We start from the raw sequence: 22,466 nt of genomic DNA on the forward strand, positions 1-22,466 counted from the left end.
CCTACTCCTCCGAACCCATTGTTCCTACTACTCCGAATCCATTTTTCCTACTCCTCCGAATCCATTGTTCCTACTCCTCCGAATCCATTGTTCCTACTCCTCCAAATCCATTGTTCCTACTCCTCCGAACCAATTGTTCCTACTCCTCCGAACCCATTGTTCCTACTCCTCCGAATCCATTGTCCCTACTCCTCCGAATCAATTGTTCCTACTCCTCCGAATCCATTGTTCCTACTCCTCCGAATCCATTGTTCCTACTCTTCCGAACCCATTGTTCCTACACCTCCGAATCCATTGTTCCTACTCCTCCGAATCCAGGTTTTGACTAGAATGTCCTCAAAGTTGCGGTAGAGTGTAAAGGCTGTTTTCTTTATTGACCGACAATATGCGAAAAAGAATGCTCATTTTCTTAGGCAAATCCCATCGCACAATATAGGGAATTATATGGATACCGACTCTGTTACTTTAATAAATCATTAAAACGATTGATGTGAGAATATGATCAGCTTATTTTTTAAGCGACCTCAAGTTTGCGGGTTGCTCTTACTGTAGTTTCACATAATCCAGTAAAAAGAGAGTAAGATTGTGTTAAATACATTTCGGTTTTTACATTAACATTTTAATTGATAGAAACTTGTCTAAAAGAACTTTCTTTTCACAAAAGTGATCTGTAAAATAGTCGTCGTCAACCATTTCCATCGTACCATGACATAGTGCTAGGCACTCGTGATGCTTCCCTTACTGTCAAATGGGCCGTTCTTCACCGAGATTTTGATAGATCAGAGTTTGTTTACAGCCTTTGTGCAAATATTTTCAGCTTATTTTTACCAAACCACAACATTTTCATCCCTTTTAAGCCAGATGTTTAGTCTAAAGCTTCATCATAAAACGAAAAGAGAATATAAAAAAATGTCACACGACTGTAATCAAACTCGGCAATTTCGCGCTCAAATATCATTATCTGGAAAACACCCTATTGCAGAGCGTCATCTTTTGTAATTAGGGACTCTGGATCCAACTGTGTTACACTGTTATTTTGGTTTTATAATGAATATTGAAATATCCTATCATTTTGAAAATATTAATATCCGTAGATGTTTTTTTTAAATTGTAGAATGGATAGAATGTTATAGATTCTGTCTGGTGGGTATGGTCGCCACTGAAATATAAAAAATCTTATTAGCAACGATTTTTTGCGGCACTTAAAGATTCGACACACAACGGATCCAAAGTCCTTAAATCGATCACCTAGATACATAGCCTTTAAAAAAACCACATTAGCGGAACTAGGGGAGGGGGTGTGGAGGGTGCAACCCCACCAATGAGAGATTGGTGAGAAAAAAGGTAAAAAGAGTCACCTCGTTCTTCCCTGTTGTCCTCCCCCCCCCAGGAAAAATCCTGGATCCGCCCCTACCAGTACATTAAACTATGTCTCTAGACCAAACAATAATTCAAGCATTTGTATAGCAGTAATACAAGCATCGGTAATACCGTAAAAGCTCGAATAAGCGCGTTCCTGGAATAAACGCTTATGTGAAGAGACGAGTTCGACTCCGTTTGACCCCTTCGTTAGTAGTTAAGAAGACGGTTAGTTTCATGTATTAAAAGAAAAGATTCCAGACGGGATCTAGTGACCTAATACCAGAACTAGGGATACCGATTTGAACAAGATTGATCCGTGAATCAGTGAATTACTACTCTGAGCCCCATCCTGAGTTTTTTTCTAGACACGCCCCTGAAGAGGAAAAATGCCGATAAGCGCCTCTATTAAACGTGTTTCACAATAAAGACTGTGCGTTAGGGAAAAAAAATACGAAAACTGACAGAACTAGCACAATATTTTTATCATTGAAAACTTTCTGGTTATTGTTGCGAGAATTGTTTTTGTAACTCCAGGCACGTTGTAAAAAGCGCTTTTTATCTCGAGATGCACCTCCCCATATAAGCGCCCTAATAAGCGCGCTTATTCGAACAATTACGGTAATACAAGCACTTGTATGACTATTATATGGTTTCTAAGCGCTAGACTAGTAATGCTAAGTTGGTCAAAATTGTTATCGTTGTTGAATCTTGTCACTGACAAGGGACGAAGACCGACCAACTTGACCTACTCAGCATGCATCGCACTGTTTTTGTTTTCGTCAAAAAGTCCTAAAAATCCACGCCCACGTGGAAATGCCTTTTACGACTTTTTCAGATATTTTTTGCTTTCGCTGGGGTAAAAATCCAACATGGAAATGGTAAACTGGGCCTTTAAAATCTACAACTTGCATCAATTGAGTGCAGTGGAATTTTATACGTGATTTCCAAAAAAAAAGATGACTACCAGTCCCTTAATAATATTTCTCTAGCCTTTCCCCGGGCAGTGCTTGGAAAAGAAATTCATGCTTCGCGCATTCTACAAAGAATGCTAAACCCAAGAACACTTTTGCGACGCATTTGACAACAACGCAGTGTCACGTGAATACTCTTGGTGTGACTAGTTTCTGACAACCCATTAGCCCTTGTGTTTCGTTTTATGGAACATGTTCTTCCTTAACGTAGGGTTTCCATAAACATCATTTAACCAGATAATGTTCCTTACGATAATTGACACCGTACAGTAGATGTTTCGGACTACTTGGAGTCGTTTAATTCTCGTATTGAAGCGGGTTCCCTTGAACGGTTTTAGAATCAAATCCCCTACGCTAATGGCTTGAGTATTAGGAAGCGCAGAATATCAGATAAAGAAAGTACTCCAATGCAGTGATCTTCTTTGTCTACTACCACCAGCCGATGCACCTACAAGAATACATAGCTGGGTCAATTATTGGCATGATCGCCGTCACATGACATCTCAGTATGGTAACATGACACGTGACAGACGGGAGGGACGAGCGGGTAGACAGACTGGCAATTAGACGAGCTGGCTGGCGAAGACGGAGAGACACATAGGCTGTGATAGACGAAGAGCCAGAGAGGTGGACAGAAAGACAAGGACAGACAGGCGGACAGACAGACATGGACAGACAGGCCGACAGACACGGCATGGATAAACAGACAGGCTGACAGACACGGCATGGATAAACAGACAGGCTGACAGACACGACATGGATAAACAGACAGGCTGACAGACACAAATGGATAAACAGACAGGCTGACAGACACAAATGGATAAACAGACAGGCTGACAAACACAACATGGATAAACAGACAGGCTGACAGACACGACATGGATAAACAGACAGGCTGGCAGACACGACATGGATAAACAGACAGGCTGACAGACATCACATGGATAAACAGACAGGCTGACAGACACGGCATGGATAAACAGACAGGCTGTCAGACACGACATGGATAAACAGACAGGATGATAGACACGGCATGGATAAACAGACAGGCTGACAGACAAGACATGGATAAACAGACAGGCTTACAAACACAACATGGATAAACAGACAGGATGATAGACACGGCATGGATAAACAGACAGGCTGACAGACAAGACATGGATAAACAGACAGGCTGACAAACACAACATGGATAAACAGACAGGCTGACAGACACGACATGGATAAACAGACAGGCTGGCAGACACGACATGGCAAAACAGACAGGCTGACAAACATCACATGGATAAACAGACAGGCTGTCAGACACGGCATGGATAAACAGACAGGCTTACAGACACGGCATGGATAAACAGACAGGCTGACAGACACGGCATGGATAAACAGACAGGCTTTCAGACACGGCATGGATAAACAGACAGGCTGACAGACACGGCATGGATAAACAGACAGGCTGACAAACACAACATGGATAAACAGACAGGCTGACAGACACAACATGGATAAACAGACAGGCTGACAGACACGGCATGGATAAACAGACAGGCTGACAGACACGGCATGGATAAACAGACAGGCTGACAGACACGGCATGGATAAACAGACAGGCTGACAGACACGGCATGGATAAACAGACAGGCTGACAGACACGACGTGGATAAACAGACAGGCTGACAGACACGACATGGATAAACAGACAGGCTGACAGACATCACATGGATAAACAGACAGGCTGACAGACACGGCATGGATAAACAGACAGGCTGTCAGACACGACATGGATAAACAGACAGGATGATAGACACGGCATGGATAAACAGACAGGCTGACAGACAAGACATGGATAAACAGACAGGCTTACAAACACAACATGGATAAACAGACAGGCTGACAAACACAACATGGATAAACAGACAGGCTGACAGACATGGCATGGATAAACAGACAGGCTGACAGACAAGACATGGATAAACAGACAGTCTGACAGACACGGCATGGATAAACAGACAGGCTGACAGACACGGCATGGATAAACAGACAGGCTGTCAGACACGACATGGATAAACAGACAGGATGATAGACACGGCATGGATAAACAGACAGGCTGACAGACAAGACATGGATAAACAGACAGGCTTACAAACACAACATGGATAAACAGACAGGCTGACAAACACAACATGGATAAACAGACAGGCTGACAGACATGGCATGGATAAATAGACAGGCTGACAGACAAGACATGGATAAACAGACAGGCTGACAGACACGGCATGGATAAACAGACAGGCTGACAGACACGGCATGGATAAACAGACAGGCTGACAGACACGGCATGGATAAACAGACAGGCTGACAGACACGGCATGGATAAACAGACAGGCTGACAGACACGGCATGGATAAACAGACAGGCTGACAGACACAGCATGGATAAACAGACAGGCTGACAGACACGGCATGGATAAACAGACAGGCTGACAGACACGACATGGATAAACAGACATGTTGACAGACACGACATGGATAAACAGACATGTTGACAGACACGGCATGGATAAACAGACAGGCTGACAGACACGGCATGGATAAACAGAGAGGCTGACAGACACGACATGGATAAACAGACAGGCTGACAGACAAGACATGGATAAACAGACAGGCCTCACAAACACAACATCGATAAACAGACAGGCTGACAAACACAACATGGATAAACAGACAGGATGATAGACACGGCATAGATAAACAGACAGGCTGACAGACACGACATGGATAAACAGACAGGCTGACAAACACAACATGGATAAACAGAGAGGCTGATAGACACGGCATGGATAAACAGACAGGCTGACAGACACGGCATGGATAAACAGACAGGCTGACAGACAAGACATGGATAAACAGACAGGCTGACAGACAAGACATGGATAAGCAGATCGGCTGGCAGACGACATTGATAAACAGACAGGCTGACAAATGTACATGGACAGATGGCCTGAAAAAGGGACATGGACAGATAGGAAGGTCGAAAAGGGGAAAAAAATTCTATTACTGACCCTGGCTTCTATCAGTCGTTCAACAATTAGGAAAAGCGTCTCTTCTAGGTAGCACCTATGGACCCCTTCAAATCCCTGTCAATAAATGAAATAAACTGCTGAGCATTTGTATATACAATCATCACCTGCATATAAGAACTTTCAAGTATTTTCAAGATCAGGCTGATATTTCAGGCTGATATTTCAGGCTGATAGTTCTTATTAATCAGGGTTATTTTTTTCATATACACTGAACAATCACTAGTCAGAATGCCTGCTGACTCTAATAATAACAATTAATGCTAAATCAATGCGTCCATTTAAACAGTATGCAATCAAATCAATAATCGTTTAATGGAACCAAATGCAAAAAAGACTGAATTGCATTGATGAATGTAAATTGATGTTATTGGTATTTAACTGTGATAAAGTCAGACCTGAGATGGTCATGAGCAATATGCTTTCTGAATATCTTGGATAGGCATCCTGATCCACCAAACATGTATGAAAAGTATATTTTCTTTATTGTTATCAAACGTAAATCATGTTCTAAATTGTCTTCACGTTATATTTAATAAGTTTCACATAAATTATATCCAGAATACTAACTATACCAATGTCATATGCTGTTAAAAAAACATACTTCAGCCCTATGCTCTAACGCCTGTTGCACCGTAACATCCAAGTTGTTGTATGTTTTTTCAGCGGCCAGATTCTAAAAGGAATCACCAAGATTTTAGTAAAAAAATGTTTGAATAGTAAACAAGAATGGCATGCTTTTTAGTTGGACAGATACTTACGATCACATCAAATTTAGCGTAAATGTCAACCACCACACCTGGAAAAGCACCAAGAGGCATTAGCAAAACCTTCTAATAATGAAAACTAAACCTCAAAAAGGACCTAGTCTAACACATGGGGTACTTAAAAGATAAACCAATACCTTTATCATCCACTACAGGCAGGGCTGATACACGCTTCTCAGAGAACATATGAAGCACACGGATAAGTGGAGTACTAGGGGAGACCTGATAAGAAAAACATTTGCTCAGATTTCCTCTGCAAATAAATATATAAATATATAATTGATCACATGCCCTATATAATATTTTCCACATACCATTTACAGTATATTTGTATATGATATACATTATAAAAAATATAAATGTTGTCGGGCTTCCTCCCCCTCCATTGTAATGGCCCTACATTCTCTCAAAAAATACACACAACCAAAAAAAAACCATGCTAAATGGCACCCAAGTATTTTTTTTTTTACTTTATGCTACAATGCCAACTTTACAAGTCAGGCCCCCACTTGTCACATGAGCCGTTCAGATACTCACAGTAGCAACACATTTGTATGTCCCTATTCCGAGATCCTCAAGTGTTTTGTACATAAAATCAGGCATCTTTAATTCTTGCATCTGACAATAGACAACACAAAACAGCAGCAGTAAGTCTATTGTATGTAGCCCAGAAGTGTAGTTAGGTGTGGTGTGGTGTGTGCACTCTACTCCCTCCACTGCTAAAAAGGGTGTCATATCTTATTAAAAGAGCTGCCAAATAGAATCCACATGATATCTATGGCAAAGCTAACACCCTCAGCAAATCCTGGCTATAGACATGTAGCTTTTACATACTAGAGGTTCTCACAGAGAAGTGAAGTGCTCGAGTTCAGATAGGCTGGTGATTCCATTGCAAGGGTAAAATCAATTAATTCTTATAGATTTGCATGGGGGCAGTTGGCACATTTTCCATCATAAGCCATATTTATACAAGACCCCATCTCCACTGTCTTGGCTGATCACCAACCCTTAGTTTCATGTTTTCTATATTTGTTTTATAAGAGAAAAGATACATTATTTTATTAAACAAAAGAAATTATTTAATTGTTGGAGAGGGGACATGCAGTCGTAGGTATTTTGGAAAAAGTATATTTAAAAAAGACTGCATTTTGGCGGCTGAGTGGGGAGGGGCATGGCACAGCCCCTGTGCCCAACCCCAGCTGTATGTCTTTGTATACAGTCGTTTGAAAAAAGGTTGTCATGAACCGGCTTTGCAACTACGAGACAAGCCTGCATATAAGCATGGGTAAAAACCCCTGAAGTGCCTAGCTGAATATATTAGCCACCACATAACTTAAGACTTAGACGCGGTAGGGGTGGCTAATATATAATGCAGCTAGGCGCTTCAGTGGTTTTAACCCATGCTTACAACCAAGGCCAATACATAACTACTAATTGATGATGAGGATAGCGGCTTGTTCCACAGGAAGCCCATATTGTTTGAGCTTGCTTTTCTGGCTACTGGCAGCTAAATCATTGTTACTCTTGCTCGCTTAGCTCGCTGGAGCAATTAGATTTCATACTTTGGCAACTTACATAAGCAAATAGGAACTTGAGTATTCTCTTGTGTGTTATTATGTACAGTGCATTGCCAGTTGATGGATCTATGACCGGCAGACGGTGGATCTTGAACTCCAGTAACATCCGTACTGCCTCATATAAACTGCAAAGAATAAATTATCACCATAAGTTTCACATGAGAAGTGATGCATTTATCATTAGCCATCATTCTAGGTCACTATACAACCTAAAGCCATGTAGAGGTGTATTACAAATGAAAATGCGTATCTAATAAAACAGGGAGCGAAATAACATAATGCTTACCTCTGTGTTGGAGATATCCGAACCAAGCTGGAATCTGATTTTAGTGACTGTAATCCTTAAAAAGATAAAAGAATAAATACCTGTCTAGTGAAAGAATAGAAAATCAAGCATGAATTCCCAGGGATGTAGCCAGGGGATGGACACAGTCATAGGGCTTAACAATATCACATTTCTTTATCAAAACTAAGTTGCTGGTCCATCACCTTTGGCTACACTGCCTCTCGATTATACAATGTGATGAGTGGGGAGTTTCATACAAGAAAAAAATGAATTATATTCTCAAGTATGGACACACGTGTGAATTTGGCACAAATTGCTAAAATACCAAAATAGGGGTGTGTCATCCTTGGACCATACCCTGAAAGATATGAAATGAAAACTTCACTAAATGTTATCATAAGAAATCAGGATGTCGTTGATCAAATTGAAATTGCTTTTCAATTTAAAAATGAGTAAGGGTCAAGTAATAGTATGTGTACATGGGGTGCGTTTTCTCACAGTACATACTTCTCCATGTTTCAATCTTGTGTTCCTCTAGCTCATCCATCTGAACCTGAAATTTAAAATCAGATCTAAAGCACTTATAATCAGGAAAGGTCTGAAACAATGTAACCAGGCAAGGATTGAAGCAACAAAGGGGAATAGGCTACATGTATAGAGATTTTTCAAATGAATAAGAAAGCTAGGGACAGTTTGGGTAAGTTTCAGTAAGCAGGGAAAGTTATTTTGAGCAGAAAGGGAGTTCCAGATATCAGATTTTGAGTAATTCCTCTTCAGTCTTTTCAGGCTTGTCAAACTCTGAATTGAACAGCCATGAATTTTCTAGTTATATAATCTTTGTGTACAAGCATTTAAATGATTTTTTTGAACTATTTTCCTGTTTTAGCGAGAATAATGATACATAAAACAACCCTCTGTTTTTTTAAACACTTATAACATTACCAAACAAGATTACTGAATTGTATCATTTTAAAATATGTACCTGTTACAGTATGACTAAAGCTACCAGAGCCACCAAGAAAAGTTTAAAGAAAGTTAGCCAACCAGGAGACAAGAGCCCAAGTTTTGTTTGACACAGCCAGAAGGTTTCTCATTGAGACATTTTATGCCACACTTATCAGAAAAGTGCAGATTGTCAATCAGTACCTTTCTTGCATCCTGAATTGCTTTCTAGAAACTGTCTATGGTTAGCCAGTGAGTGTGTATCACACTGTTATAGATTTTGTTTAGCTTTTTAAATGCAGTTGTTTAGAATTTAAATGTGACAACATGTTGTACAGTATTACACCTTATCTACACTCTCAGCAAAGAAAAAAAAAGAAATGACAAATATTTACACAAAAAAACCTCTCTTGTTACTTTCCAACAAAACATACCCATAAACAATGAAAACGATATGGGTTTATGAAAAAAAAACATGCAATACTGTACCTGCGCAGATGTGCCACTCTGTTGATAAACCAGAACATGTCATGTCATTGCGAGATGAAATAAGGAAAATATGAAATTAAAATATTGCCCTTCACCACAAACATGGACTAGAAACATACTTTTCATAATTAGTATGCTAGTTAGTATTATGGCCAAAACCTTTTAAACAAATGCAATCTATCCAAGACCTAGGGAATATATCAACCTAGAATATATAAATAGGGGATACCTAGACCTAGGAAATGCAATCCTGTATTTTTAGCATATTAGGTTGTATGCATAGGTTTATAAATACAGGCTCACAAAACAAATTTGGACATACAATATTGGTCACCAGAAAGTGAATGAACATTTACTGCTCGCTTTAAAGATATTCCATAGAAGGATACTTGTAATAATAGCAAAATACACAAAGCTGCATCACAAATTCTATTAAAAGCCCCGGAGAAGGATGTCTTTTATTGAAAATGGTCTACTTCTTATTACTGAGTTTGTAGCTGTGATGGCTTAGTGTGGTCATGATAGAATTCAAGATGGCTGTCATGTTCAAGATGTTATCAAAAGTTACCCTGTCATGTAATTTAGCAGAGAGTTTTTATTGCTATCTAGAGTCAAGTAGGTAAACCGATTCATTCCCAGAGATATGAAAAACTCATGGGCATTTCTAAAGAAATATAAGAAAGAGTAAAAAAAAAAGGCATTTTATCAAGTTTAAAGACATTTAAAGGTGGTTGAGGATTTAATATTTAGACTGGTTATGATGTATTTTTACACAAGGAATCTTTATGAATTTATTTATATAGAGTACATCGCCACATCTTACCAGCGGAGATTTGTAGTAGCACTTCAAAATATTAATAAAATCTGTTATAGTGAGCATCCCTGCAAAAAAAATTCCAAGCATTATTTCACAGGTTCATCATGATTAGGAGCTCAACAAGAGATATTCTTATTATTATGAATCCTTGAACAACAAAGGTTGTCTACAAAATGAAGACCTAAAAACTTAATACCTGTGACCCCAAAAGCTACTACCCCTAAAGCTACGACTTCAAAAGCAATGACCCCCTAACCTACCTTTTTGTTTCCCAAATGGTTACAAAAGTTTATATGGAATCAATGATTCATTTGAGGTATAATTCAGGTAGTTCAATTTCATTTTTTTATGAATATCATTTGTGTTTCCAGGGGGTCGTTTCTCAAAACGCCAAAAACCCGGTGAAACCCGGTAAACTTTTCGAATGTTTCTCCAAACTCCTCCACTATCTTCGGGCCCGAAAAAAAATTCTGCTTACTTATGGGAGCTAAAGAGCTCCGATTCAATTTGTGTCGAGTTGTAGTAAGTTTTTATTACAGGAGGAAACCATTCCACTGTTTGGTTTTGCTACGAAATGATACTTTCTTTACTTGGTATTTGTCTTTCTTTCAAAAAATGTCGATGCCACAGCAATGTTTGGGGTGCCAGTCGTCTACAGACATCAACAAAACTAGGATTTCAATAATCATTTAGGCAATCTATTCATTAACTTTTAAAATTATAATTTGCTTGTCAGGTAATGCTCTTCCTTGCCAGGCGGTGTTTCTCTAACGTACCGGTAATTACCGGGCCTGTTAGGTTAGCGGGAGAGTTTTGGGGATACTTTTTTGGCCGAAGGGGCGAATGTTCCAGAACGTTCTGGTAAGAGTTCAAACCGTAAATCTTGAAAAAACACCAAAAAGCTTTAATACGACAAGATAACATGCAAAAAGTAAACATAAACACAACACTAGACTACACACATCTTTTCAACTTTTTATTAAGGGCGTCGTAACTTTTGGGGTCAAAGGTCTTAGGATTTTAGGTTTCAGGTCTTCATTTTGTAGACACCCTCCCTACAAATTGTCAGACAACTTAAGGTCACATTGTAAGAAACTTTTGCAAAGCTCAGTTGTAAATTTCCCTAAATTACATCTTACATTTTTTACAAAGTCATAAAAGCTGTTTGCTTACCAACAAAGTCTTGTCTAGAACTATCAAAGACTGGGGCAGACCGCACTCCTGTGACAAAAGACAATTAATAATAATGTTAATAATATGACAAAACTGGCGCCGCAAACTGGGTGCGCTGTAAACGATCTAAGAGGTACTCGGGTAAAGGATTAAAAACAGTGTCACAATAGCTGAGTTTTGATATCACAAGAGATTCGACTATATGTTTTTTAAGTTTAAAGTCTGTGAAGTTTTTAACATAAAGAAGTTTTGAACATGAAGTAGAGGAATTTTGTTTATTGCTATTGCATGGCAGGTTCTTTAGGTATGCCCATGTTACGGTGCACCTGCATTTTCAAAACACGATTTCTGGTTTTCTGTTCTGTCAGTAAAACCATTCTGAGCCAATCAGAGTCTCGCTTTGTGCACTTCACCGGCTATTCTTTGGACGAAAACTAGACGGTGTCGCAATAGAAAGCCAGGCAACTGCACTAGGTGAGAGATGGCAATAATCTGATTGGCTTACAATAATTTGACTAGCGGAACAGAAAATCCCAAAAGACAAAAACAAATCTCTGTTTTGAAAATGTGGCGTCGCAATACACTGGATTCGACAGTAATTTGATGCAAAAACATTATGTTTATGTTGTCTATCATCACAACATAAACTTATCAAGAAAAAAAAAGAAAAAAGGGCATACCATTAGCTAACAGAGCAAAGAATGCTTTCTTTACCTGAAAGGAAATATGTATTATAGAATATGAGTTAGGAGAAAGGTATAAACAAACAATTCTTTATAGTTGCTAAACATATAAGGCTAAAAAATAAAACATTTCCTCTTTTTTGATAAGATATAAAAGACTGGGACAATTCTAAATAAGTAACTGTGAGAAGCGTAAACACAATGAACTATATAGAATATCAAGCACCTCACTCACTTGTACAAAAAGTGATATTCACACATAAATGCTCAATGCAGCTTAGCAATGGTCTTCCAAACCTAGCTTCAGAGCCAGGGCTTATGAGTAATGTATAGCAGTAAAAGGTACTTACGTTTAGCTTGGTGTCAAACACAACTATTTTTGAGCTTTTTGGCATAAGTTCATGGCACATTCGTGACTTAAGGAAATTAGAATAACACCAGTTTTCACCTGTGAATGAATAAAGTAATTAAGATAACAATGTTTTGCTTTACTTTGAAGGAGAAAAGAGCCATTGGAGTAAATTGTTTTACTACTCTTACATAAAACTTGTCAACCACAATTTTGCTATTGACTTCATTCAATTTTCAAAGACAAATGATGTAAAAAAAAAAACCTCCAAAATAACTTCATTTCTCATTCTGTGTTATTTGAAAATGTTATTTTTTTTAATATTGGGAAAACTGTGGCACACAGGAAGACCAAGGTTCGCTGGGGCTAGGGTTTGAAGAAATGATAGCTGGTGGTAAAACCAATGCAATTGTCAATAAACACAGCATAGTGATTGTGAATGATTGTCATTTCTTAGATTTTGACAATTCACACCAAATTGGGGTCAAAGCATGGCCACGCGTGAAGTGGGTGGTTAGTCGAAAATGGGGGGGTTTACCCTCGGCTTTCATTTCTTAGCACCCTAGCCCCAGAGCACCTTGGCCTTGGCATGCCCCTTAGGATTCCCAATATTTGAAAACAAAACAATTCTGAATAACCCATAATGTAAGCCCGTAGCAAGCTACAAAATATTCATAAAAAAAATTATACTTTATTTACCAAAATTGATCGCAAATATCTTAATAGCTCTTTTAAATCAGCAAATGGACATGGATGCTTTTTTGAACTTGGTATTTTGCTAAATATAACAAAATAGTATCTGACAGAGACTGTTTTATGCTCCAGACTGCTCAACTCGGAAGTACTCTCCCCTCTCTCTAGTAAATACATCAATCTCCACCTACCCATCATAGACTCCTCAATATCAATATCAAAGGTTAAATCCTCATCATCATTGCTCTGTGAAAACAATATAGACAATATAGACCAAATTGGACAGACAACAATAATCTTTGTTAGGATAGTTCTTGGTGAAGCCTTATCAATACTCAGCTGTGCTATGATGTGACCAAGGCTAGGTATCAGAGTCCATTATTACAATTGTTCAAACATTGATCTCTTATTTCCACTTGAAGACATGCCTAATCCCAAATTTAGAGCAACCCCAAATTTGTCAAAAAACATTTAGGTCAAGCACACGGTTTGGAGGGGCAGGGGGAAAAGTGATGGTAAAATCTCATGGGAAACTCACAAACATTTGGTCTCTTTTTGTACCCATGGTTCCATCTGCCATTGTAGACTCCCCTATTGTCTGTCTGACATGATTTAGTAAGAGCTCTGGAGATCTATAGCTTTCATCCTCCATTCTCTCAACATCTGGACTGTCATAACCAGAATTTGTAGGCGCTGAATTACTTCTTGCCATGCTACCGCTAGGAGATGGTGGGCCCCCAGAACCTTGAGAAGAGCTTCTGGGTCGAGAGGTGAATACTTCCCCCTGATCACCATCTATTGACTTGCTCTGCCATTCCTGCACCCACTCATGGCTACTGCGTTTGTCCTGAGGGAGGCCATTGTCACCCTTGTCCATTCCGCTGTGGTCCATCAGAGGCATGGCAAACATGCTCAGGTCCTATGTGACATTAATGATCATTACACCAATGTCGCACTCAAAAGAAAATACACACAATACTCATAAGATACAGTATAACTTCTAAAAAAATGACTTAGATACAGAGATTGTGAAAAACAGATTTTGACTTGTGTACAAGTTTATTTAAGTTTAATGTTTTAGAAGAATGTTTTATTTTGCAAAGTTGGTCACCTTAGGTGAGTGGGTAGTAAGAGCTAAAATTAGGAAGGTATGAGGTAGATATTTCTTTTATCATTATGTCATTCATTAAGAAAGGCTTTTAACAATCTTTCAACAATATTTTGCCTGTTAAGGATTTTATTCTATAACAGATCACAATTGAAATAAAATTATAGAAAAAAAATTAAGAAATCACTGTTGTTAAAGCAGCTATAAGCTTGCTCTCATCATTTGCTTTCATCACAAACATTATCATGCTCATAACATATAGAGAGTAACACATTCCATGTTTTTTAAATAAATGATTTCAGTCTACATTGACTAATGCGATAATAAAATTGGATTATCAGTTTAAAAAATATGTTTTGTAAAATATGGCAAAAGTAATGTAGCAGTGTCAACAAAAAGATTAAAAATTAAAATAACCAAAAGCTATTTTGGCATCAAGGTAAAGTAGCTATCATGTTGTCAGAAAATAATAATACCAAGTTGATTTTAAACAATCAATAATTTACAAAAAATGAAGAAATTCATCTGAGCCATTATGTGGCCAAGTATATATATTTCATATTTTACCATATTTAATATATATTTGCAAACAAAGAAAGAGTATTTCATCCCTAATGAAACTAAACCAATAGCAATTATAAGATGTAAATTTCAATGCGCCAGAAAATCAATAGAATGTGTTATCTTTAAGCTTTAGATGTAATATCTTTGAGTGTCAACAAGCATGCAGACGGCACAATGACAACAAAATAACAACAACTCAACAATTAATCTTTTCATGCTTATATAAAATGAAAATGGGGCAGTAGGGATTTCAGCTATGTACACAATAGAATGAAGTCTGGCATTTTATCTTAATCAAAATAGGGGTGGTACATTTAGAAGGAAAACAACAAGGCCTTGACACAGAATGATGTTTAATTTTAAGGGAAATTTTTAAAAGCCACTTTTAGTCTTAATTGATTCCCAGCCCCTACTACCTCGTGGTGTAAGCATTCTGTGAAATTTCTATACCTCCATTTCAGAACTTCTCCATAGTGGTTTACTTTCAGTCTCCTAAATAAAATAAGCAGTGCAAAGCAAACAAGCAAAGCAATAAGCAATTACAGAGTATTACCAAACACAAATACAACCACACTATGTAAGACGTCTTGTGGATAAAATCAACAAAATAAAACTGCAATTTTTATTTATTTCAAATGGTGCCAATCGGTGCACTTATTAAACCAAGGTTATTTTTTAAGTAGATGTGTTTATTGGTTTTTACAAGTGGAGAAATACAAATTAATAAACCAAGTGGAATCATACTTATTCTCTGACAAAACTGTAAGGATAACACTAGAAGGAGCAGAATCATTTGTTCTTCCCTTCTAATTGAGAGCTGAATACTTGAGAAAATAATTAAAATAGTGTTTACCGATGCATTATTTTCAAGTTCTATTTAATGCACCTCCTACTATGCCATGCTCATTGAGCACGAACTTCATTTGCAAGAACTTCTATAGACAAACGTTCCTTGTTATATGGGCGGTATCAAAACCTTTAAAAAGTCTAGGTACAAGATAGAATTCATATTCTAGCCATGAGCCCTAGCTAAAAGACAGCTAAGCTTCACTGAATAAACAAGCCAATATTGGTGCTATATTAATACTTGATGATCTATTTTAAGTTTAGTACTTGCAAGTAGCAATGCAATGAATTTATACAAATTTAAGCGATCTAATCTCGGGCTAAGATTTTTTATAGAGATTAAAAACAGAAGTTGACAATGTAATCACTGGAGATATTGTAGTACAGTATATCAGAACATAATGGGAACTTCAAAAATATACTATTGACATGTGACCTCAAGCAATATAAAACTATCAAGGATAAAGCCATATTAATATATTAATCGATTGTTAACAAATAATTGATTCCAATAAAAGATGCAAAAGTTGTTCAAACCACAACAATCGAGCAATTGATATAAAGGCGAGAACATAATTTACAAATATGGCGTGCTGAAAAGCCGCTTTAGATGCAACAATCACCAGAAATCCAAAAAACCCAAAGACTTGTGACACTTCATAAATTGCATAATGCAATAAATGTGAATTTCAGGGGATTCCTCAACCTTCAGTTTCATGTTGCGTGTTTTTGTAGTAAACTTAAGTATCCCAAAAATTGCTAATTCATTTCAAGACAAAGTCCAGATAGAAACAAAACTCCAAAATATCTGAACGCACCGCTAAAAAAAAAAAAAAAAAAAAACGAAAGCAATTCTTTTGTTTAAATGTGAAACCTATGGGAATATATTTATCTGTAATTATATTATTATTACAATTATTTATCATTTATTTTGGGATTGCGAGTAAGCCGTGGGTTGGTGACGTCGAAACTCGGGTTGAAGGCAAATTTAGATGAATTGGGTAACAGTTTACGAGCTGAACATTTTTTTACCTGAAGTTTGCTATCACTCATTGAGACATCCATCGCCTCGTCCTGTATGGGCAAGGACATATTTAGGAAGGACCTATTAAGAGAGGAGTGACAAAAACAAAGCGTGAAGACAATAAATACAAACCGAGCAGAACAGTGAAGCCGAAATTTGACATGCAAACCAAACGGATGTTCAAATGGAATAAAAAGTTCTAAGCATGCAAATCCCGCCTAACCGACTGATTATGTGGATGAAACTTTACACGTCATTTTGCATATTAGCCGGTGTTTTTGTAAGACGCAATACTAATTTTAGCCGAACAATTCTTAAAATATAATACTTAATCCTCAGTACAATAAAGAGGCCCCAACCAGAGCGACACAACTGCAAAACATCCGAATAAGCAGGGCAATCAAGACGATATCCTGCACTTTGACGGCCCTATGCACATCTTACCTATGTATTGAAGACTTCACTAAGATGTTAAGGCCTTGGTTTGTGGTGTACAGGGAGTAGAATCGGCCAGATTTTCAAGTGTTCTTTGCGAATCATGAGCTCGAACTCGAACTGAATCCGACACTCTCACTTAAAGTGAGCCCGCAATTAGACGGCCAGAGGTAATTGTCATAGTGACGGTAGGTACTTCAAATATGATCGGTGAAGTGTGTTCAAGATACAATATAAGTGAACTGCACCCCAGCAACCGGTGTACCGTCCTATGGTGTCGAGTGTCCCTGGCCGTCCTTAGGTGTACCTGACCGTCCCTAGGTTTAAATTGCTGTCCTTAGGTGTCCTTTGCCGTCGTTAGATGTACCTAACCATCATTTGGTGTTCTTTGGCTGTCCTTTGCCGTCCTTAGGTGTCCTTGGCCGTTCTTATGTGTACCCGGCCGTCTTTAGGTAAACCTTGCCGGGGAGCTGTAATTCGAGAGGTTTGGGCGAATCCCATAGCCATTGGACTCTTGATTTTACATAGCCAAGTACATCTAAGAACGGCCAAGGACACCTAAGGACGGCCAAGGACATCTAAGGATGGTTAGGTACACCTAAGGTCGGCAAGGTACACCTATGGACGGCCAAGGACACCTAAGGACGGCCAAGGACACCTAAGGACGGCTAGGTACACCTAAGTACGGCTAGGTACACCTTAGGATGGCTAAGTACAGGTACATCTAAGGACGGCCAATGACACCTAAGGACGGCCAATGACACCTAAGGACGGCCAATGACACCTAAGACAGCTATGTACACCTAAGGACGGTTAGGTACACCTTTTGACGGCCAATGACACCTAAGGACGGCCAATGACACCTAAGGACAGCTAGGTACACCTAAGGACGGCCAGGTACACCTAAGGACGGCCAAGGACACCTAAGGATGGTCAAGGACACCCAAGGACGGCCAAGGACACCTAAGGACGGCTAGGTACACCTAAGGACGGCCAGGTACACCTAAGGACGGCTAGGTATACCTAAGGACGGCCAGGTACACCTAAGGACGGCCAAGGACACCCAAGGACGGTCAAGGACACCTAAGGACGGCTAGGTACACCTAAGGACGGCCAAGGACACCTAAGGACGGCCAAGGACACTTAAGGACGGCTAGGTACACCTTAGGATGGCTAGGTACACCTTAGGATGGCTAGGTACACCTAAGGACGGCAAGGTACACCTAAGGACGGCCAGGTACACCTAAGGACGGCAAGGTACGTCTAAGGACAGTCAGACACACCTAAGGACGGCAAGGTATGTCTAAGGACGGCAAGGTACGTCTAAGGACGGTCAAGGACACCTAAGGATGGCCAATATTGTATGGACACACTTTACCGATCTTGGACACACTTCACCTATCATATGTGAAGTACCTACCATAGTGACAAAGTCAGTTTTCGACGTGCGTTCGCACCTCGACAATTTTATTCGTCTGCGTTTGGTGTGTTCACTTTTCATTTACGCATATTGTATTTTTTATTTAAAACAGATTCATCTGCACATAGTCAAAGTTGGAAAAACTGCACGTTAGGCATTCCCCCCAGTTTTGCACCAATCTTCCTTGCATATCATTTTGATATGATTACTTAGCTTTACTTAATTATACTAGAAGTTTCTAACAGAAAGTGAAGTGCTCGCTGCAAGAGACTATGGAGGAGTCAGAAAAAAGGCACTTGTTGTACGTTTAAGTCATGGGGTGGGGATGATATGTATTTAATACAAGGAATTATTATAAACTCAACTTTTAATGAACTTCAATATAAACTGTTAACTTTTACAAGTATGAGGTAATTGTTATAATACTATAACAATAAAACAATAGTTTTAACAATGTAAACAAAAATTGAATATTGAATATATGAATAATCTATTTTGCCAACAGTATTACTAATGACGTTTCCTTTCTTACAGAGGTTTCGTTTTTATATAAAAAATTTCAACTTTTTGGGGGACTTCATTGACAGTGTTCTTCAAAAAGAACTTTCGAATAAATCGAGCTATCATAGTAGAACTTTTTTCATTTATCCATGAAATTTGCTGGGCAAACTTTCTAGCATCAGTAGACAAAAGGAATAAAATCAAATAAAATCATTGCTCTACTTACTGAAAAAAATCGCAGTTCCACTCCCTACGTCGCAAGCACTTTGTTTTGCCAACGTCGGAAACGTCGCACAACAAAAACACGTTTTCGACTACGATATCCCAGAATAAGTCTATCACCCGAAATGCCTTCTGGGAACACCGACATATCCCAAGGAGCGATTATTTGGCTTGTCCGAGATGGGCTTGGGAACTACTCATCAACAGCGACATACTCCAAATCGTAATTAGGTATGCTCGCTACGTTCGCAATAATTTTTTTGTCCAAATGCTGTTTCATTTCTAGTTACAGAATGGGCAGGGGTCCTTAACATATCTGGCCATATCTATCCAAAGAGTATCCAGCCTATAGACTTTTTTGCACGAACCTCTAGAGCATTGAAGTATCACTAATGTTAAATCACATTTTGTTTCAGAAATGGAGAAAGTAAGTACTTATATATAATACTAAAATCAGTGAACGTTGGTAACCTGTTACCAGCAGGCAAAAGAGCATACATTAATAATTAACCAGGGCCGTGGAAAATTTTCAAACATTTTAAGGAAATGACAAAGTAGGGGTGTGGCTTTACACCCCAATATTTTCTTAAATTAGTGACCCAAACATTTCAAAAAATAATTTTAACAAATATATAGAGGCACGGACTAGAATAATATTATTCAATAGCCCACAGTAATACATACAATGATTTTTAAATTTAATTTTATGAAAATATGTCACTTGGAACAAATAGTGCAATAATGCTGTCTACAAACATAATATCTAAAAAAGTCTAGCAGAGATCAGGCTTGCAGCTGGCAGACAAAGTAAAGAAAAAGGCTTCTGCCCCATCCTAGCAAATACAGGAAAGAACTTAGGCTTGCCCTCCTCCCTTCCCAACTTTAGTACACTACAGCCATTATTTGCTATGCATTTTACGATAAACCTTGCAAAACAACCAAACTGAAACACTTAGGCCACATAAAAATTGCTTAGTTGTGATTTCTTCCTCAAGAGCATGTGAAGGAATAGTTTTCATTTTTTACTCTTTTTATTCTTTAAAAGGCACTAAAACTATAAGGCTTTTGGTTTGCGTGATTGGCCTTTTGTGTCTGATATTGCGGTAAAAAAGGGTGTCACCCTTCTGTGCGGTATCTAATATTTCCGGGTTTTTTTCCTGAGGTATTAGAGTGTTTTTATCAATTTTGTGTGGTATTGCAGTAATTAGACCCCCCAACATACATCAGTAATTGCCACTCTATATTGAACTCCAAGTGGTCCTATAGCATAGCTAACAGAAAAGTCAATCCACCAAACAAGAATATCACAGAGGCAGAATTTGTAGTTGTGCTGGCAGTTGGGTCTTTGTATGTCATCTCCATGCATACACTCTTGTCTGTGCTGTAGGTGTAAGAAGTGTTCCACATCTTGTTGCAGAGACCTTCACCATTCTTGAACATGCTAGCATAGGTTTGACATGTGCTGTTGACAGGGCAGCTATTGATGCCATGTTGGTTGAATTCGTAACCAGTCAGAACATCCTCCACACAGATTTGATCATTCTTGCAGGCATCAAACCAAGAGTCACAGTAAGAAGAGCAGATTGGGACACCTTTAAGACGAAGAGTAAAATGAGTGATACAAAAGTCTCAAGGGATTAGGGCAAGATTTTATAAAGGGGTTGGAGGTTCCTTGCTCTCCCATAGATATCAATATTTCTTTCTATATTTATAAAATAAGACTGAGATGAAAGGGGCGGGGGATTGAGTCTATGTAATTATGCACATAGCCCCTCACGAAAATATTCCTTTCATATACTTTGGCTTCACAAGGCAGGGGGTTTACATGAATGGTTAGTAAAGAGAATAATGATGACAATGAGGGTAAAGAACATACCATGAATTGCGCCTGCACTTGACATGTGCTGGTACTTGTAGATGTAGGGATCACACTGGTAAAAACATTCCTATAACAGACAACCGTTAATTGCATTAATGCCATTAGTAAAAGGCTTTCAGGAGAAAAAGTAATGTATGTATTATCCATGATTTCCGTTATCCTCTAAAATCACAAGAATAACTATATTCTTAATGGCTTCCCTCCTCCCCCTAGGTAGTGGAGGTAGTGGAGCCTACATATAACAAACACCCTCTGAACAAAGATAAGTGTCTGATTTATTTAGGTTTCTCCATTTAATTGAGGTTACAGTATGTTTATAGAGTTTGACTGAAGAATTTGCCTGGAGGAGGACTTCGATAAAAACAGATGGGGATGATTGTCGGCAAAATAAATTTAAACCCTAATGGCACTTGGGGTGTGGTCAACAGAAATTCTTACCCCTCAGTGATAGCAAATTGAGAATTTTTCACCCTAACAGATAGCAGAATCAAAAAAAAAAACGACCACCTAAGGAATAGCAGTTGGTCGAATTATATACCCTAAGAGATAGGATGATCTCTCCTGTCTACTTTTCTGGAGAATTCCCCCACCATCCCCCCATCCACCGCCACCACCACCCCCAGGAAGAATTCGATTTCCGAATTCCCGAAAATAATTTGACCTTAAAAAGCCAATCGAACAAGTGTTCAGATATATAGTTGAATAGTTTCTATATTCTTCTTTTATTTGTCCAAGTCTATTGACATAGTTACCTGCTCAATCCAGAACCTCTCACATGCACGACTGAGATTTTTGCATAAATCCCATGTGTGATTGTATAATTTCTCTGTGCGTGTTGCTGCAAGTTCAACAGTGAACTCTGGGGTACAACAGGAGTTCTTTTCGTACACTTTGCACTCCCCAAACTTGCCGAGCTCCGGACCAGGACTGGCTTTATGGTACTTGCCTTTGATGCACTTTCCATCGCTGGCCACGTTGTTCACACGGAGAGCAAGGATCACGAAAAGAAGCCATGTTAAAAATACCCATTGAGTGTTACGGATCTTGTTTAAGTGGGTGTTGATTGAAAACATAACGATTATCTCTTAGAAGAGCTCGAAAACTATTTTTAGGATCCAAAGTGCTAGTTTTGTGGTATGTACTGCAAAAATACAGTGTCGTAATAGACAAACACTTTTTAGAAGCGCTAAAGAGCAACACCACGTGCGAGACGCATTCGATGAAGCGGAGCACACAGGGATACCGTGATGTATCACAAGTGTACACAGGGATACCGTGATAT

At 38.7% G+C, this 22,466-nt stretch overlaps 2 protein-coding genes and 1 long non-coding RNA gene across 8 annotated transcripts; 1 reads left to right on the forward strand and 2 right to left on the reverse strand.

Annotated features, from left to right (window-relative positions):
- Positions 1–597: 597 nt before the first annotated feature.
- On the reverse strand, positions 598–17,328 carry LOC5515747 (5'-AMP-activated protein kinase subunit gamma-1). 6 transcript variants are annotated; one of them, XM_032385550.2, is made up of 19 exons: positions 17,172–17,328; positions 16,736–16,777; positions 15,308–15,349; positions 13,724–14,104; positions 13,377–13,431; positions 12,494–12,591; positions 12,141–12,174; positions 11,461–11,508; positions 10,294–10,352; positions 9,471–9,488; positions 8,547–8,592; positions 8,040–8,094; positions 7,752–7,878; positions 6,714–6,794; positions 6,314–6,398; positions 6,171–6,208; positions 6,014–6,085; positions 5,392–5,466; positions 598–2,781 (listed from the first exon to the last, which is right to left on the reverse strand). In XM_032385550.2, exons 2-19 carry the CDS (start codon positions 16,766–16,768, stop codon positions 2,683–2,685), a joined length of 1,446 nt encoding a protein of 481 aa, XP_032241441.1. In that variant the 5' UTR covers positions 16,769–16,777; positions 17,172–17,328; the 3' UTR covers positions 598–2,682. The 6 variants fall into 6 exon arrangements, with proteins under 6 accessions (XP_032241441.1, XP_032241438.1, XP_032241444.1 ...); XM_032385547.2 differs by having other exon boundaries at positions 16,736–16,808; XM_032385553.2 differs by lacking the exon at positions 15,308–15,349.
- A 2,137-nt stretch (positions 17,329–19,465) lies between these two features.
- Positions 19,466–20,113, forward strand: LOC116620034. The gene is made up of 2 exons (XR_004296981.2): positions 19,466–19,536; positions 19,722–20,113. It is a non-coding gene; the product is annotated as an uncharacterized LOC116620034 (long non-coding RNA).
- Positions 19,987–22,412, reverse strand: LOC5515748 (riboflavin-binding protein). Its single transcript, XM_001635876.3, has 3 exons — positions 21,937–22,412; positions 21,182–21,251; positions 19,987–20,897 (listed from the first exon to the last, which is right to left on the reverse strand). Exons 1-3 carry the CDS (start codon positions 22,255–22,257, stop codon positions 20,566–20,568), a joined length of 723 nt encoding a protein of 240 aa, XP_001635926.2. The 5' UTR covers positions 22,258–22,412; the 3' UTR covers positions 19,987–20,565.
- Positions 22,413–22,466: the final 54 nt, after the last annotated feature.

Source organism: Nematostella vectensis, chromosome 2 (assembly GCF_932526225.1).
Source record: "Nematostella vectensis chromosome 2, jaNemVect1.1, whole genome shotgun sequence".
NCBI classification, from domain to species: domain Eukaryota; kingdom Metazoa; phylum Cnidaria; class Anthozoa; order Actiniaria; family Edwardsiidae; genus Nematostella; species Nematostella vectensis.

Bases quoted from the DNA above. Each gene is read 5' to 3' on its own strand.
- LOC5515748 (XM_001635876.3), bottom strand. From the start codon at position 22,257: ATGTTTTCAATCAACACCCACTTAAACAAGATCCGTAACACTCAATGG. The intron at 21,252-21,936 runs GTAACTATGTCA...TGTCTGTTATAG, and splicing joins AGAGGTTCTGGATTGAGCAG to GAATGTTTTTACCAGTGTGA. The intron at 20,898-21,181 runs GTATGTTCTTTA...TTCGTCTTAAAG, and splicing joins AAGTGCAGGCGCAATTCATG to GTGTCCCAATCTGCTCTTCT.
- LOC5515747 (XM_032385547.2), bottom strand. From the start codon at position 16,795: ATGTCCTTGCCCATACAGGACGAGGCGATGGATGTCTCAATGAGTGAT. The intron at 7,879-8,039 runs GTAAGCATTATG...TATTCTTTGCAG, and splicing joins CGGATATCTCCAACACAGAG to TTTATATGAGGCAGTACGGA. The intron at 6,795-7,751 runs GTAAGTTGCCAA...GTCTATTGTCAG, and splicing joins TCAAGTTCCTATTTGCTTAT to ATGCAAGAATTAAAGATGCC.